Raw genomic sequence first — 15,589 nt, 5'->3', positions numbered from 1 at the left:
ATCATTGGCTGGGACCCTGGCCACGCCCCCGATTACTTGGCCCCCACCCTTCCTCAAGCTTAGACCCCGCCCCTTCCCCTGAATCTGGGTCGCAGTCCCGCCCTCTTTCCTAGTACTTCCTGTTCCCGCTAACCCTGGCGTTGGGCCCGGGGCCGAAGAGTGACCGTACCCTGAGTGACCCGGGGCGTCCGAGCCGACCGGGTCGGGCCGCGAAGCCAGACCCCAGGCGCTCCTGGCGGCGCTCGGGCCGCGCACAGCCTGAGCCGGGTCCCGTCGGGCAGCGGGCTGGAGCTGACTCTTGTCTCAGGATGCCGGGGGAGGAGGAGGAGCGGGCCTTCCTGGCGGCCCGCGAGGAGCTGGCGAGCGCCCTGAGGAGGGATTCCGGGCAGGCGTTTTCGCTGGAGCAGCTCCGGCAGCTACTGGTCACCTCTCTGCCGCCAGCAGCCCGCTACCTGCAGCTGGATGCTGCACGCCTGGTCCGCTGCAACGCTCATGGGGAGGTGAGGCCCGGCCCGGGTTGGGAGGAGGGCAGAGGACCGGAGGCCGGGCGGGCGCTCACTGCTCTCTGCTCTCTGACTGCTCCCAGCCCCGAAACTACCTCAACACCCTCTCCACGGCCCTGAACATCCTGGAGAAATATGGTCGCAACCTCCTCAGCCCTCAGCGGCCCCGGTACTGGCGCGGGGTCAAGTTTAATAACCCTGTCTTTCGCAGTACGGTGGATGCTGTTCAGGTGAAGCCCCTGGGACCCTAATGGGAGAAGGGAACTTAGCCTGGGCTGGAGGTTGACTAGAAAGGGCCTAAGGCTGTGCTGAATGGGTTGAGGTCCAGCCCTGGTGGGAAGGGGACCTGCTGGGCGGTGACTGGTTTGAATGTGTGGCAGGGGGGCCGGGATGTTCTGCGATTGTACGGCTACACAGAGGAGCAGCCAGATGGGTTGAGCTTCCCTGAGGGCCAGAAGGAGCCGGATGAGCGACAAGTTGCTATAGTCACACTGGAAGTACTGCTGCTTCGGACAGAGCTCAGCCTGCTGTTACAGGTGAGGTATCTCTAGTCCTGAGGACTTAAGCATCAGGGCTGGGAATCCCAGCCTAACAACAAAGCCAGTGTGGGGACTCCCATGCTGCTGAACCATAGGCATAGTCCCCACAGTAACTTAGGATCTCTCTGTACTTTTCACCATTTGAACGTTGGGGGACCAGGGCTTTGAGGGAGGGCCTTGTTCCAGGGCTCTAGGTGGGAACTCTTCTTATCTTGTTTGCAGAATACTCATCCAGAACCACAAACACTGGAGCAGCTGCTGAAAGACAAGGTTGAAGATGATGTAAGGAAGGCAGGAATGGGGCTCTGGGGCCTGGCGAACAAAGGGAACCTGTTGTGGGCCTCTGTCCCTAAGCCTTTGCTCATTCCCTGTCCTTTTTCCTCAGATACTGCAGCTCTCAGAGTTTGCCCCCTTACTGAGAGAGATTGCTCCTGACCCCCTCACCACACCCTCTGCCCCAGGTATTATTGTCCTATATTGGGGGGTGGGAGTGCTAGTAGATCATACTGATGGAAATTTCCTCTGTCTTCTTGGTTATTTTCCTTTCTTTTTAAAAAGAGATTAAAATTGTTTCCTTGGGTTGAAAAGATATGCTGAAAAGTTATCTGTGATTTGTCCCCTTCCACAGCAGATTCAAATGTAACCTGGTCATTTTTAGAAAGATGTCCTATTTTTTCCTGTTCTCCAGCCTCCATTCCTGGTCCCTGCTTCCTCTGTGGTTCTGCCCCAGGCACATTGCACTGCTCAGCTTGTAAACAGGCCTTGTGCCCAACTTGTGATCGCCTCTTCCATGGACACCCAGACCGTGCACATCACCTCCGCCAGACCCTGCCTGGGGTCCCCCAGGCCACCCACCTGACCTCCAGGTGAGAGGCCTTTTCTTCTGAGTGGGAGCGAAATTGAGAGAACTTAAAATTATTTGAGTATCTACTATGTGCTGGATTCTGTGCTAAAGACTGTCTCATAGAGAGCAAGCAACCAGTTACTGCCCTCCAGGAGATCATAGATGTACATGTCAAGCAAGTAGCAGTCATAGCAAAATAGATTATTTGAGTGTGCAAATAGGTAGTAGGAGGATGCAGCTTAGTCAGAAGGATCAGCTCAATCAGTTGGTAGTATTTTAAGCACCTAATAGGGGTCAGGCCCTATGTGAGGGATATTTACCAGCCAGCTACGGACTTTAAGCTGTCATTTAAATGTTGAACAGGCTATGGGTATGGCAGTGTTCCAGACATGTGCAAAGGCCAGAGCCATGTGTTGTCCTGCAGGGAATGAGGGATGCCCATGGGTAAGGGTCCCAGGCACCCCCTCAGCAGGCCGTATCTGCTTTTCCATTACAGCTTACCTGCCTCAGCTCCACCACAGCCTCAGTCAACCTCCCTGCTGGCCCTGGGAGACAGCTCTCTTTCTTCCCCTGATCCTGCAAGTGCCCGTCTTCCCTGGCACTGTTCTGCCTGCGCCATGCTGAATGAACCTTGGGCAGTACTCTGTGTGGCCTGTGATCGGCCCCGAGGCTGTAAAGGGTTGGGGCTGGGGATTGAGGGTCCCCAAGGAGCTGGGGGCCTAGAACCCGAGCTTGCACGGGGTCACTGGGCCTGCCAGAGCTGCACCTTTGAGAATGAGGCTGCGGCTGTGCTGTGTGCCGTATGTGAGCGACCTCGGCTGGCTCAGCCTCCCAGCTTGGTAGTGGATTCTCAGGATGCCGGCGTTTGCCTACAGCCCCTTCAGGTAACCTGTTCCTGGCCTTCTCAGCTCTTTATTTGCACCTGTTACCACAGACCATTCTCTACTTCTTCATCCCCTATTTTCCTTCAGTTCCCCAGTATCTTCCCCCTAGCTTTCTATATTTCCATCTTGAGCCTCAGCCAACCTTCAGTGGGATAATTCTTTCTGCCTTCCCAGCAGGAGGATACTTTGCTCTCCTCTGCCCAGACTCCAGTGTGGTACTGTATTCACTGTACCTTCTGCAACTCGGGCCCTGGCTGGGTGTGTGCTATGTGCAACAGGACCAGCAGCCCCATCCCAATACAGCGTACCCCCCGGCCCCTTGCCAGCTCTTTGGAAGAGCGACTCCCTGAACCAGGGCCTCCACGACGCCTCAGTGCCCCCCTGGCCAGTTCCTGTGGGGACCTTGAGAAGCAACGCCAAGACAAGATGCGGGAGGAAGGTCTCCAACTAGTGCTCAAGATCCGGGTGAGGATTTGGGCCTGGGATAAGCTTGTGGGGGAAGGGAGAGGCTGTAGTTGATTGATGCAAGTTCTCAAAACCTGTCATTGTTAGCAGCAGCTGCCTCTTATTGAACCCTTCCCCCAGGGCAGGTATCATGCTGTGTCCTGCTCAGGTGATCCATGATCTGAGCTCCAGCACTGTCAGCATTTTGGTTCGGGCTAAGGGTGGGTGGAGTGTGCCCTTCCTGATGGGCGCTCTGTCTGGGCGGGACTGTGCCTTAGGAAGGGGAAGCCGGAGGCGCCTGTCCAGAGGAGGTCTTCTCAGCTCTGCAGTACTCGGGCACCGAGGTGCCCCTGCAGTGGCTGCGCTCAGAGCTGCCCTACGTGCTGGAGATGGTGGCTGAGCTGGCTGGACAGCAGGACCCAAGGCTGGGTGCCTTTTCCTGTCAGGAGGCCCGGAATGCGTGGCTGGATCGTCACGGCAACCTGGATGAAGCTGTGGAAGAGTGTGTGAGGGCCCGGCGGAGGAAGGTAGTAGCAGCTGTGCTGGGGCGGGGTGCAGGATTGAGGGCTGTGGATTTCAGAGCCTCTCACATTCTTCTTTACTCCTTCTCACCCCTCCCAACTCACAGGTGCAGGAGCTCCGGTCCCTGGGCTTTGAGCCTGAGGAGGGGTCTCTTCAAGCCTTGTTCCAACACGGGGGTGACGTGGCACGAGCCCTGACTGAGCTACAGCGCCAGCGCCTAGAGCCCTTCCATCAGCGCCTCTGGGACAGTGGTCCTGAGCCTACCCCTTCCTGGGATGGGCCAGATAAGCAGGTGCTGGAAGGAGGTGAAGAGCCCACTTAGTAGGGCTGAGGGCAGGCTGAGGGGTAGGCTCTCTGCGGTCTGACAGCCACTCCTTCCCTCTCCACCTGAATCGCCTTGCAGAGCCTGGTCAGACGGCTTTTGGCAGTCCACGCACTCCCCAGCTGGGGCCGGGCAGAGCTGGCACTGGCGCTACTGCAGGAAACACCCAGGAACTATGAGTTGGGGGACGTGGTAGAAGCTGTGAGGCAGAGCCAGGACCGGGCCTTCCTGCGCCGCTTGCTTGCCCAGGAGTGTGCCGTGTGCAGCTGGGCCCTGCCCCGCAACCGAGTAAGTCCCTCCCCACTGCCCCTGGCCTTAGAATTGCTCTGTTCCCTTTGGACCCCCACTCTACCCCAGCCCCTGTCTCTGATCTTGTCTTTTGCTCTGCAGTTGCCCATGTGCCCCTGAAGCCTTCTGGGAAGGGGAGGGCAGGAATAGGCCACCTCCCTCTCTTTTTTTAAATGTTCTATTATGGGAAATTTCGAACATGCAATAGTAGAGAAAACTGTATTACAGATTCCACTCTCCCTCCCCGCACCATGTATTCATCATCAAGCTTCAACCGTTATTAATGTATGACCAATCTTCGCTTCATCTACACATACATAGGATTATTTTGAAGCAAATCTCAGATGTCAGATAGTTTATCTGTAATATTTCAATATGTATCTCTAAAAGATAAAACTCTTTGAAAATATAGCCACAAATACCACTGTCACACCAAAAAAATTACCAGTAATTCTTTAATGTGACCATCAAATACCCAGTTGGTAGGAATAGGCCCCTCTTATCTCCTGAGCCCCTTCTGACTTACTCTAGGTCAGAAGTGGCAGTTCTTTGGCAAAATACAGCCCAGTTTAGTTAGGCTGGCTCTGTATGTCTTTTGTTTTTACTCTTTATTTTAAAATAATTGTAGAGTCACAGGCAGTTATAAAAATAGTACAGAATCCTGTGTGCTCTTCATCCACCTCCTCCCAATGGTGACATCTTGTATAATCATAGTGCAATATCAAGACCAAGAAATAGATATTGGCACAATGTTAGCAAGACCGCAGGCTTTGTTCATTTTGTGCATCAGTGTGTATGTGTGTAGTTGTATGCAGTTTGATCCCACATGTAGATTCATGTAACCATCACCACAATCAAGATACCACAATGCAACCCCCTTGTGCTACCGCTTTATAGTTGTAACCTTCTTCCCCTTCTCCTGTCATATGGCAACCACTAGTCTGTTCTCCATTGCTATAGTTTTGTCATTTCAAGGATGTTGTTTGTGTTTGCTTTTTTTTTGGCCGTGCCACACAGCTTGCAGGATCTTAGTTCCCCAACCAGGGATTGAACCCAGGCCCTCGTCAGTGAAAGTGTGGAGTCCTACCCACTGGACCACCAGGGAATCCACGCCACCCCCCCCAGCTGCTTTTTCCTTTTTAAATTAACTTTTTAAAAAATTTTATTTTCTATTGGAGTACAGTTGATCTACAGTGCTGTGTTAGTTTCAGGTGTACAGCAAAGTGATTCAGTTATTGTGTGTTTGCTTTTAATTGAATGTGGATGCCTTTGGAGGGCATTCTTCCATTTACCTTAGGTCTCACCATTGTCTGTTTTTTTCCATCTGAAGGTCTTCAGACATTTAGGTTGCCTGCCCAGTTGTTAATTAGACCCCAGTTTCATAGCAGACACCTGGCTACTGCCCCTTCCCCCGGCTGGCAACTGTAGCTTCTTACCCCCTTCCCTCCCTTCCCTTCCCTTCCCCTCCCCTCCACCAGATGCAGGCTCTGACCTCCTGTGAGTGCACTATCTGTCCCGACTGCTTCCGCCAGCACTTCACCATTGCCTTGAAGGAGAAACACATCACAGACATGGTGTGCCCTGCCTGTGGCCGCCCCGACCTCACCGATGACGCACAGCTGCTCAGCTACTTTTCCACCCTTGATATCCAGGTACTGCAGTCCCTAGGACTCAGGGTGCCCTGGGCTTTGAAAGGAGCCTTGCCCACCCGCCACTTCCACATCCTGTTCCCAGCTTCGAGAGAGCCTAGAGCCAGATGCCTATGCGCTGTTCCACAAGAAGCTGACTGAGGGCGTGCTCATGCGAGATCCCAAGTTCTTGTGGTGTGCCCAGGTCAGAGGCCTGCCCAGAGCTGCTGACCGGAGGGAGGAGTGGGGAGTGGTGCCTGGTCAGGCCTCAGACAGCTTTATGCTCTTGCACCCACAGTGCTCCTTTGGCTTCATATACGAGCGTGAGCAGCTGGAGGCAACATGTCCCCAGTGTCACCAGACCTTCTGCGTGCGCTGTAAGCGCCAGGTGAGGCACATCCATCCTTTTAGAAATACCTGCTGAGCCACCGCAGGTACTGTTAGATGCGGGGTGTGCTGGAGAACAGAACAGACGTGAGCTCTGGGCTCAAAGAGTTACAGGCTAGCCAGGGAGGGAGGGAGGAGAGGTGAGGGAAGGAGAGAGAGCAGAATTATACATCGCCATGGGTTCTATGAAGAAAACAAATAGGAATCTGAGGTTAGGAATAACAGAATGGACCTACCTAGTACATAGGATCGAGAGGTTAGACAAGTGTTCTCTAAAATGGCTGGATTTAAGCTCAGGCATGAAAGTTAAGAAGAAGCCAACTATGCAAAGAGTATTTGGGAGAGAAAGAACAACACATGGAAAGACCAAAGTCAGAAAAAGTGTTGTGTGGCTGGAGCCTCAAGAGCAAGGGTGAGAGTGGCTGGCAGTCGGAGAGGAGCTAGGTGCCAGGTCAGGAGAGGCCGTGAGGCCAATCAAGCAAGGGATCGGCCTTTCATTCTAAGACTGAGCAAGGGGTGATGCTCTCTCATTTACCTTTAGAAAGTTTAATATTTGATACCAAAAAGACGCATCTGTCTTTTTTAAAAATTTATTTTTATTTATTTATTTATTTATTTATTTATTGTTAGCTGTGTTGGGTCTTCGTTGCTGCGTGCGGGCTTTCTCTAGTTGAGGCGAGCAGGGGCTACTCTTCGTTGCCACGTGCGGACTTCTCATCGTGGTGGCTTCTCTTGTTGCGGAGCATGGGCTCTAGGTGCATGGGCTTCAGCAGTTGTGGCACGTGGGCTCAGTAGTTGTGGCTCGCGGGCTCTAGAGCGCAGGCTCAGTAGTTGTGGCACACGGGCTTAGTTGCTCCGCGGCATGTAGGATCTTCCTGGACCAGGGCTCGAACCCATGTCCTCTACATTGGCAGGCGGATTCTTAACCACTGTGCCACCGGAGAAGTCCCTGGTGGCACATCTGTCTTATAAAACACAATAATAAAATGAACACCTGCGACCCTACCACCAAACCTCCAAGCTAGAACACTCCCAGTGCAGTTGGTTACACGTTCAAAGGCACACTGGCTGCAAGGTGTAGGCTGAACCATAGGGGAGCAGGAGTGGAGGCATAGAGAGTAGGAATCGAGACGAGACCTGACCTGGCCCGGAGTAAAGGTGGTCAGAGTAGGGATGAAGAAAAGGACAGGGTTGAGCTAGGCTTGGGTGGTGGAAACAAGACTTGCTGGTGAATGTTTCGGGTGTGAAGAGATGAGAGAACCAAGGCTGGCCCTTTGGTTTGGGATTTGAGCAAATGGTGGATGGCAGTGCCATACACTAAGCCAGGAACCGCTGGATCTGAGTGGAGGGGCCAGCGAGAAGGGCCTGGGATAGAGCTTTCATGGGAAGCTTGTTTCCTTCTGGCAGTGGGAGGAGCAGCATCGAGGCCGGAGCTGTGAAGATTTCCAGAACTGGAAACGCACCAATGACCCGGAATATCAGGCCCAGGGCTTGGCGATGTACCTTCAGGAAAATGGCATAGGTAAGGTTGCCTGTTTGCCCAGTAATCTCTCATTGCCCATTGCAGCGGCTCTCTTCCTGAGGGCCTGAGGAGCAGTGGCAGCCCGAACCCTGACCTGCTGTCCCTTGCAGACTGCCCCAAGTGCAAGTTCTCGTACGCACTGGCCCGAGGAGGCTGCATGCACTTTCACTGCACCCAGTGCCGCCACCAGTTCTGCAGTGGCTGCTACAATGCCTTTTACGCCAAGAATGTGAGCCCAGAGAAGGGGGATGGAAGGGCTAGCTGGGTGGGGCTGCTGTCGGGAGTGAGGGGTGGAGGCCATTGAGGAACAGCCCAGGGGAAGAGGAGAACAGTGGGGGGTAAAGCACCTCTCTCTGTCCTCTCTCCCCTTCTGCTTGCTCCAGACCCTCCAATGTCTCATCTCCCCCACCCCTACACCCCTCACGCAGGGGTTCCTGAGAGGCCAGGACCCCAACAGTCTCCAACTTCCCCTCTCCCATCTGGGTTTCCGCCAGAAATGTCCAGACCCTAACTGCAGGGTGAAGAAGTCCCTGCATGGCCACCACCCCCGCGACTGCCTCTTCTACCTGCGGGACTGGACGGCTCTCCGGCTCCAGAAGCTGCTTCAGGTCAGGGGCAGCCAGCCTGGCTGGCTTGCCAGTCGCCCAGGAGAGGAAGCAGGGCACAGGGTGGCAGGAAGGGAAAGGCCTGGATGCCGAGAAATCCAGCAGGCTGGCATCAAGGGACGCTAACGCCCATCCTTCTGCCTTCCTCAGGACAATAACGTCATGTTCAACACAGAGCCCCCAGCGGGGGCCCGGGCAGTGCCTGGAGGTGAGTGTCGGGACAGGCCTGGGAGAAGGCAAGAGGAGGGGCTGGGCTCCCCTGTGTGATGGATGAAGGCGAGGCTTGGGTCTGGGGTTGGACCAGGACGCAGGGCCCATCCTGTGCTTGCTTGTTGTGCTCTTTGGTGACTCAGCCTCCCCAGGCTTGTTTCTTCCTCTGTAAAGTGAGGACCATATCTACCTTGCAGCCAAGCTGTTTTATGTAAGGCCACATTCAAGCGCCTGGCACCTCGATGCTAATTTTATTCTCCCATTCCCAAAGGATAGTGATTCAATAGTTAATTCAATGACTATTTAATTAAAGACTTACTAGTTGCACTGTTTTAGGTTCCATGAGGGCAACAGAAAGATGTTGTGTATGATTCTAACCTGCCCCACTTCTTACCATCTGTGTAGAGTAAGACCTTCACAGAATAAGCTAATCTCGCAAGAGCTAAATCACAACCAAAAGAGCTGTCTCAAGGGAGTATATGACTATGGGCCAGAAGTCAGCTTGGCTAAAAGCAGGGACACCAAGGTCCCTGCTTCTGTGTCGGAAGTGGTCTGCATGGTGGCATCTCTGGCACAGCTGTTAGAGCAGGGGCTCCTGTCCTCAGTCCCCTCCCTAGAGGCTGCCTCCCGTGCCTCCATCCATATCCTAGTTCTCCTGGGCCTTTGTGGTCAGTGGCTCCCTCCGGACAAAGGGTCCCTTCCTTCCCTTACCCCTAGGTGGCTGCCGAGTGATGGAGCAGAAGGAAGTTCCCGACGGGTTCCGGGACGAAGCCTGCGGCAAGGAGACTCCTGCTGGCTATGCCGGCCTCTGCCAGTGAGTGCCAGGCAGGGCGTGGAGCACGGCGTCGGGGGCACAGGAGCACTGGGGGTGTGCCTGGGCAGAAGAGTGGGTCTCTGCGAGCAGTAGGTCCTGCAAGAAGTGGGAGGGAGGGGCCTATCTAGGCAAGGGCACAGAAGGGTGGTGTGCACAGGTTGGCAAGGGCCTACGAGAGCAACTGGCGACGAGTGTCGGTCTTGTTCATCTGAGTATGCTAGTGCCCAGCACAGTGCTGGACACACTCAGTTGATATCAGCCAAACTTCAGAAGAACAAATATTCCGCCCTCTCATCTCCCCAGGGCGCACTACAAAGAGTACCTTGTGAGCCTCATCAATGCCCACTCGCTGGACCCAGCCACCCTGTATGAGGTGGAGGAGCTGGAGACGGCTGCCGAGCGCTACCTGCACGTGCGCCCACAGCCGCTGCCTGGGGAGGATGCCGCCACCTACCACGCCCGCTTGTTACAGGTAAAGCCTCCCCCCAGCCTCACCTCTGACCCCACTCTCTAGAAGTCCCCTGTCCAGACTGTGTCTGAGCCCCAGGCTTCCAGTATCATCATCTTCTCTCTCCTTCTACAGAAGCTGGTAGAAGAGGTGCCCTTGGGACAGAGTATCCCCCGCAGGAGGAAGTAGCTGAGGGCAAGGGTCCCAATGAAGGTCCTGTGATCTGACTCCCCGGGAACACTTCCAGCACCAATAAAGAGGCATTTCCTTGCCCAGGCTTCTTGGTGGTCCTTCTTCCTTCCTGACCCCACCATCTGGGGGCACCGGGGAAACAGGGGGGAGTGAACAGAGCTTTGCTAAAGGCCCCCTGCAGCCTGCCACCTGACCCTCTCTGGACTCAGGCAGAAGGAATTGACGCTGTGGGAGGCCAAGGGCAGCCCTCCCCATCCAGCCACCTGGCCTGGGCTTCCTCCTTCCCTGCCTCCTTTCTTTCTTTCATTGAATTCAGCTGATATTTGGGGTGACCTAGTAGGTACCAAGCAGGCACCGTGGGGGAACACAGATGCACAAGTGGTACAGAGCTATCCAGAGGCCCCAGGCCTGACTCCGGGACACTGCGGCCTCCCTGGGGAAGCAGCAGTGTCATAGAGGTGGTCTGATGCAAGCAAGGAGTATCTTGAGGGAGGAAAGGGAATGAGCCTGAGGCAGTAGGGTCCCGCATCCAGACTCTGACCGCAGGATTCCTACGATAAGATTCTCAGATGCTGCTTCCCCCTGGTGGTAACCAGTTACCCTGCAACTCGGAGACCACGTGATTTCGGGGAAAAGGACCTCCCTGGAGGAGAACTGAAACTTAGGGTGGGGACTGTAGAAAGGGGCGGAGAGATCCAGGAGCTGCCTAGCCGGGAGCTGAGCTGAGGTCGGCTGAGCCCTGGGACAGCCTGCACAGCAGCTCAGGTAAGATTAACCAAAAATAGGTGTCAGCCTGGGTCTAGGCGGGAAGGCCCGGCTAGATTGGAGGTGGTGGGTAGAGGCTCCTGGAGACCCCTCTGCTAGACTGAGGAATACACAGAAGGCCTGTGAGCTGGGGAGCTGGAATTTGGCATGAGTGAAAGACTTATGGGGGGGCCTGCATCCCAAGCCTTCTAGGCGAAGGACAGGAGGACCTGCTACCGGGTTGTTTGGAGAAGAAGACTCTGCTGCTCTCCCCTGATTGTTTTCTTGCCTCCTGGTCCTGCCCACTTCCGCCCGCCCACAGCTCTGCCCCTGCCCCCAGCTCCCTGCCCCACCTACCCCTGGGACAAGCAGAGGGAGGGGAAGGTTGGGGGGCATCGAAGGATAGGTTGTGGGGGTGGTGAGTGAAGAGGGTTGATGAGGCATCACAAGCAGCCACTGTGTCTGTAAATACTTGGGGATCCAGACAGGGCCTCTCACCAGGAGCAGGACACCAGGGGAACAATAGATTCCTGAAAAACCTTAAAATTAAGACCAATGCCTAAGGTTCCCTTCCAGATGTCACAGCTCGGGATGTTAAAAAGAAAGTATTTTTGGTCATCGCTAGTGACAGCAGAAATAATTCAGCCTCAGAAGTTTGAGATTATAGAGGCAAAAGATGGATGAGATCTCTAGGGGCCCTTGCCGGAATCCAACCCCAAGGGCCAGGATCTCACTCTTCCCAAAGTATCAGTTCCCCTGACACTTCCTGCTGCTTTTATCCCCAGGATGGCATCAGGCAGGGCACGTTGCACCCGAAAGCTCCGGAGCTGGGTGGTGGAGCAAGTGGAGAGCGGGCAGTTCCCAGGAGTGTGCTGGGAAGATGCGGCCAAGACCATGTTCCGCATTCCCTGGAAGCACGCAGGCAAGCAGGACTTCCGGGAGGATCAGGATGCCGCCTTCTTCAAGGTGAAAGGCCCGGAAACTGGCCCCTTGGAGGGAGGGATGGAATATACCCTGGCACTGTCACACTCAAGCGGTTGCGTCCACCTGGGTTTCAGATAAAGGGGAGGTTGCAGGGTAGAACCAGCTACATTACGTAATTGTCAGAGCCCCATGCAAGATGAAAATGCAAACCTTAGTAAGGATCTCAAGGTGGCAATAGCTGAGCATAAACCTAGCATAGGCCCTTCTGTGTGAGCGCTCAGGCCACACATCCGTGAAGCCAGCCTCAGTAAAGGATCTGCGGTCCAGAACATGCTGCCTCTTCTTTACTTCTGCTGTGTCCTAGGCCTGGGCGATATTTAAGGGAAAGTACAAGGACGGGGACTCGGAAGGCCCTGCTATCTGGAAGACTCGTCTGCGCTGTGCTCTGAACAAGAGTTCTGAGTTCCAGGAGGTTCCTGAGAATGGCCACAGGGATGGGGCTGAGCCCTACAAGGTGTACCGGCTGCTGCCACCCGGAACCCTCCCCGGTGGGTGTCCCTTTGGCCCGCCACTCCTAGAATCAGCAGCCTGGGGAGGAAGGATGGAGCCCTGCGCCTCCTGGGAAGGTGGTGGCCTCCCTCAAGGCCCCTCGGTCAGAGTTCTGCCCTGTCCTTGGGGAGCAGGTTCCCTGCCAGTCCTGCCCATCCTTTCACTGCCTCCTATCTCTCCCCTTCCCTCTGTGCCCACTTAAGGCTCTGACCTTCCTCTCCCTCTCAACGTTCCACAGCTCAGCCAGGGACCCAGAAATCACCGTCAAAGCGACACCACAGTTCTGTGTCCTCTGAGAGGAAGGAGGACGAGGTTACCACGAAGAACTGCATACTCAGCCCCTCCTTGCTCCAGGACCCCCTCAAAAATGTGAGAGCTGGTGGGGGAACCAGGTGGGTCTGAGAGCAGAACAGTAACTGGGGGAGAGGTGGGCCAACGATAGAAACTGTGTCTGTAGGAGCTGGTGGAGACCAGTGGGGGAGCAGCCTACTCAGACTCCGGGAGCAGCAGCAGCGGCAACAGCCCTGAGCCTCAGGAAGGTACCACGTGCCCTGCCTCTTGTGTTATCCTCCATGCCACACCCTCTGGCCCTTGGACTCCCCAGTCTGCTCTGAATGACCAGTGCCTCTGCCTCCCACCCAGGTAGGGACTCAGCTGAGGCCCCTCTCCAAGGAGATCTGGTGTCCCCAGAGCTTCTGCCCCCTCCAGGTTCAGGTACTTGGCATTTCTGACTCACCCCTGCCCCCATCCCCCCTTGTCCTCCTGTGGCTATGCGTGTGTTACCTAATCTGTCAGGGCTTGCAGCAAACTGGGGCCACCTTACTCAGAGGCACTGGTTTCTAGGCAGTGCGCCTGCCACCACTCCAAACAGCTCACTTCTCAAAAATACCCCCTACACACTGTGTTCCCTGGAAATCCACTTTGAGACATTGATTCTGTGGGTTAAGTAGAGGACCGATCTCTGGGACCCTCTTGTAAACTGTAAGGCCCTGGCCATTAAGGCCTCAGTGGGAATCTGTGTATTAGCTCCTCTCCTGAGTGATGGGAAAGTATGACGGGAAGCCCTCTGGGCTGCCGAGGGTTGGCGGTGAGGATGAGGAGGGAGGGCGCCTTCTCTATCCTTAAAAGGTGTGGCTACCGCCCCCACCTTGCGGCCTGCTTGGTCCTCACCAGCCCTTACCTAGTTTCTCTCTCTGAGCCTCACGTTCCTCGCCAGCAAAATGAGGGTGCTGGATTTGCAGGAAGCCCCTCTTCATTTCTCCAGAGCCTCTTGCTGGCCAGTGGGCCCCTGGGGAGGGGCGCCGGTGCAGCTGGCCTTTCTTTGTCCGCAGACTACTCTCTGCTGCTCACCTTCATCTACGATGGACGTGTGGTGGGTGAGGCCCAGGTGCAGAGCCTGGACTGCCGCCTCGTGGCTGAGCCCTCGAGCACCCAGTACGGCATGGAGCAGGTGATATTTCCCAAACCCGGCCCACGAGAGCCCACCCAGCGCTTGCTGAGCCAGCTCAAGAGAGGGGTCCTGGTGGCCAGCAACTCCCGAGGCCTCTTTGTGCAGCGCCTTTGCCCCATCCCCATCTCCTGGAATGCGCCCCAGGCTCCACCTGGTCCAGGCCCGCACCTGCTGCCCAGCAACGAGTGCGTGGAGCTCTTCAGAACCGCCTATTTCTGCAGAGGTGAGGCTGCTCCCGCCAAGCACCTGAGCCCCTTCCCCCACCTCTGTTCCCCCTCCATGGGCCCGGCCACCGCCCTGCGCTCCCTCCAGCACATCCCCCATCACAGCCCAGGCATGGCCCCTGCACTCGTGCAGTGCTCAGCCCTGGCAGCCCCCCTTCCCCAGCCAAGGCCGCAGAAGATGAGGACCAGGTAAGCCCAGCGCCAGGGTGTCACGCCTCGTGAGCACCGCCACATGGGAACGTACAGTAATCATGGGAAGGTGCGCCTCACGGCACCCCCACCGGACACACATGCACAGCGACCACTCACACATTCGCGAGAGCTGCGCGCATCACGTGCCCTCGCCCACCGCTCAGCCGCCCCTCAGCTTGCCCCTCTCCCATCCACGCTTGGAATCCCACTTCCTGCCTCCATTCCACTCTCAATTGGACTTCGGGAGTGGGGGCCCGGAGTATACGGGACCCAGGGCCACAGGGTGCCCTAGTGCAGGGAGGCTGTGAGCAGGCAACAGAGGTGTGGCCCAGCTGTGTTAGCAGCCAGGGCTGCCGCCGAGAGGACTGTAAGCTCCCCCAGCTCCCCCAGGTTTCAGGTTGTGTGATGACTGGCTACCTCTAAAAGGGGGCCCCTTTCCCTATTTGTCCACAGGCGAGCAGCAGCTTAGTTCCTAGCATTTCCCCTGGCACCAGGCAATAGCCTCACCACCCCGAGGCTCCTGCTCTGGCCTTGGTCTCCGAGTGGCCCCACTGCCACCCCTCTTTCTCCATTATGGGATCCTCCCCAATCCCTCCCTGCCTGAGACCCTCTGTCTTCTCTTTCTTCCAACTCTTGACCTTTTCTCTCAGACCTGGCCAGGTACTTCCAGGGCCTGGGCCCCGCACCCGAGTTCCAGGTGACACTGAATTTCTGGGAGGAGAGCCCTGGCCCCAACCACACCCCACAGAGTCTTATCACAGTGCAGGTGAGTCGGGATAGGGCAAGAACAGCCTGCCTGCATGGGAGTGGGGTGTTCAGGAGGAAGCGGGCCTCCCGGGGAAAGAGCCCCTGGGCGTAGTGTCCGGCCCTGCCTGCCGTGCTCACAACCCCCTCTCCCCACCTCTTCGTGCAGATGGAGCAGGCCTTTGCCCGACATTTACTGGAGAAGACTCCAGAGGATCAGGCAGCCATCCTGTCCCTGGTGCAGAGCGTGGAGGACCCGGCCTCCTTCTCCTCTCTCTGTTCCTCCTATCTGCTTTGAGAGAGCCTCTTCCTCCACACTCTTGACCTGCCTCCCACGGTGATCATTCTCATTGGTTGTCTGTGGTGATTTAGTCCTTGAACTCCTCATAGACCCTGGTTGGTGGGGAACTCAAGGATGACTTTTTTTTTTTTTTTTTTAATTTTGAGATATACCCTCTTTCGTCTCTGAGGAACTGAACTGGACAAGTCCAGATGGCGTGAACTCAGGGGACCTTTCCCTCTGCCCGCAACCCTAAAACCTAGCACTTTATATTTTCTTAGATCTTCACTAAGGATTGAAAATAAAATTTTATTGAAAAGGAATCAGCAT

At 55.7% G+C, this 15,589-nt stretch overlaps 2 protein-coding genes across 7 annotated transcripts; both read left to right on the top strand.

Annotated features, from left to right (window-relative positions):
• Positions 1–64: 64 nt before the first annotated feature.
• Positions 65–10,231, top strand: RNF31 (ring finger protein 31). 5 transcript variants are annotated; one of them, XM_082388621.1, is made up of 21 exons: positions 65–500; positions 587–733; positions 884–1,039; positions 1,265–1,324; positions 1,428–1,503; positions 1,731–1,908; positions 2,383–2,770; positions 2,948–3,235; positions 3,493–3,741; positions 3,843–4,028; positions 4,140–4,346; positions 5,825–5,998; positions 6,081–6,179; positions 6,273–6,362; positions 7,769–7,883; positions 7,994–8,112; positions 8,378–8,491; positions 8,639–8,696; positions 9,416–9,512; positions 9,816–9,984; positions 10,096–10,231. In XM_082388621.1, exons 1-21 carry the CDS (start codon positions 309–311, stop codon positions 10,147–10,149), a joined length of 3,216 nt encoding a protein of 1,071 aa, XP_082244747.1. In that variant the 5' UTR covers positions 65–308; the 3' UTR covers positions 10,150–10,231. The 5 variants fall into 5 exon arrangements, with proteins under 5 accessions (XP_082244747.1, XP_082244744.1, XP_082244746.1 ...); XM_082388618.1 differs by having other exon boundaries at positions 8,267–8,491; XM_082388620.1 differs by having other exon boundaries at positions 2,945–3,235.
• A 132-nt stretch (positions 10,232–10,363) lies between these two features.
• IRF9 (interferon regulatory factor 9) lies at positions 10,364–15,582 on the top strand. 2 transcript variants are annotated; one of them, XM_082388640.1, is made up of 10 exons: positions 10,364–10,917; positions 11,682–11,862; positions 12,185–12,368; positions 12,608–12,738; positions 12,827–12,908; positions 13,012–13,083; positions 13,701–14,042; positions 14,886–15,001; positions 15,149–15,316; positions 15,427–15,582. In XM_082388640.1, exons 2-9 carry the CDS (start codon positions 11,683–11,685, stop codon positions 15,275–15,277), a joined length of 1,236 nt encoding a protein of 411 aa, XP_082244766.1. In that variant the 5' UTR covers positions 10,364–10,917; position 11,682; the 3' UTR covers positions 15,278–15,316; positions 15,427–15,582. The 2 variants fall into 2 exon arrangements, with proteins under 2 accessions (XP_082244766.1, XP_082244765.1); XM_082388639.1 differs by having other exon boundaries at positions 15,149–15,582.
• The last annotated feature ends 7 nt before the right edge of the window (positions 15,583–15,589 follow it).

The sequence above is a fragment of the Balaenoptera borealis genome (assembly GCF_965194805.1).
Source record: "Balaenoptera borealis genome assembly, chromosome: 3".
In the NCBI taxonomy this organism is placed as follows: domain Eukaryota; kingdom Metazoa; phylum Chordata; class Mammalia; order Artiodactyla; family Balaenopteridae; genus Balaenoptera; species Balaenoptera borealis.
This window is presented reverse-complemented; position numbering and strand designations above follow the sequence as displayed.

Coding starts and splice junctions, on each gene's coding strand:
- RNF31 (XM_082388617.1), top strand. CDS start 309: ATGCCGGGGGAGGAGGAGGAGCGGGCCTTCCTGGCGGCCCGCGAGGAG. Junction 1,909..2,382: donor GCCACCCACCTGACCTCCAG/GTGAGAGGCCTT, acceptor TTTCCATTACAG/CTTACCTGCCTCAGCTCCAC. Junction 7,884..7,993: donor CCTTCAGGAAAATGGCATAG/GTAAGGTTGCCT, acceptor TGTCCCTTGCAG/ACTGCCCCAAGTGCAAGTTC.
- IRF9 (XM_082388640.1), top strand. CDS start 11,683: ATGGCATCAGGCAGGGCACGTTGCACCCGAAAGCTCCGGAGCTGGGTG. Junction 11,863..12,184: donor AGGATGCCGCCTTCTTCAAG/GTGAAAGGCCCG, acceptor GCTGTGTCCTAG/GCCTGGGCGATATTTAAGGG. Junction 15,002..15,148: donor AGAGTCTTATCACAGTGCAG/GTGAGTCGGGAT, acceptor CTCTTCGTGCAG/ATGGAGCAGGCCTTTGCCCG.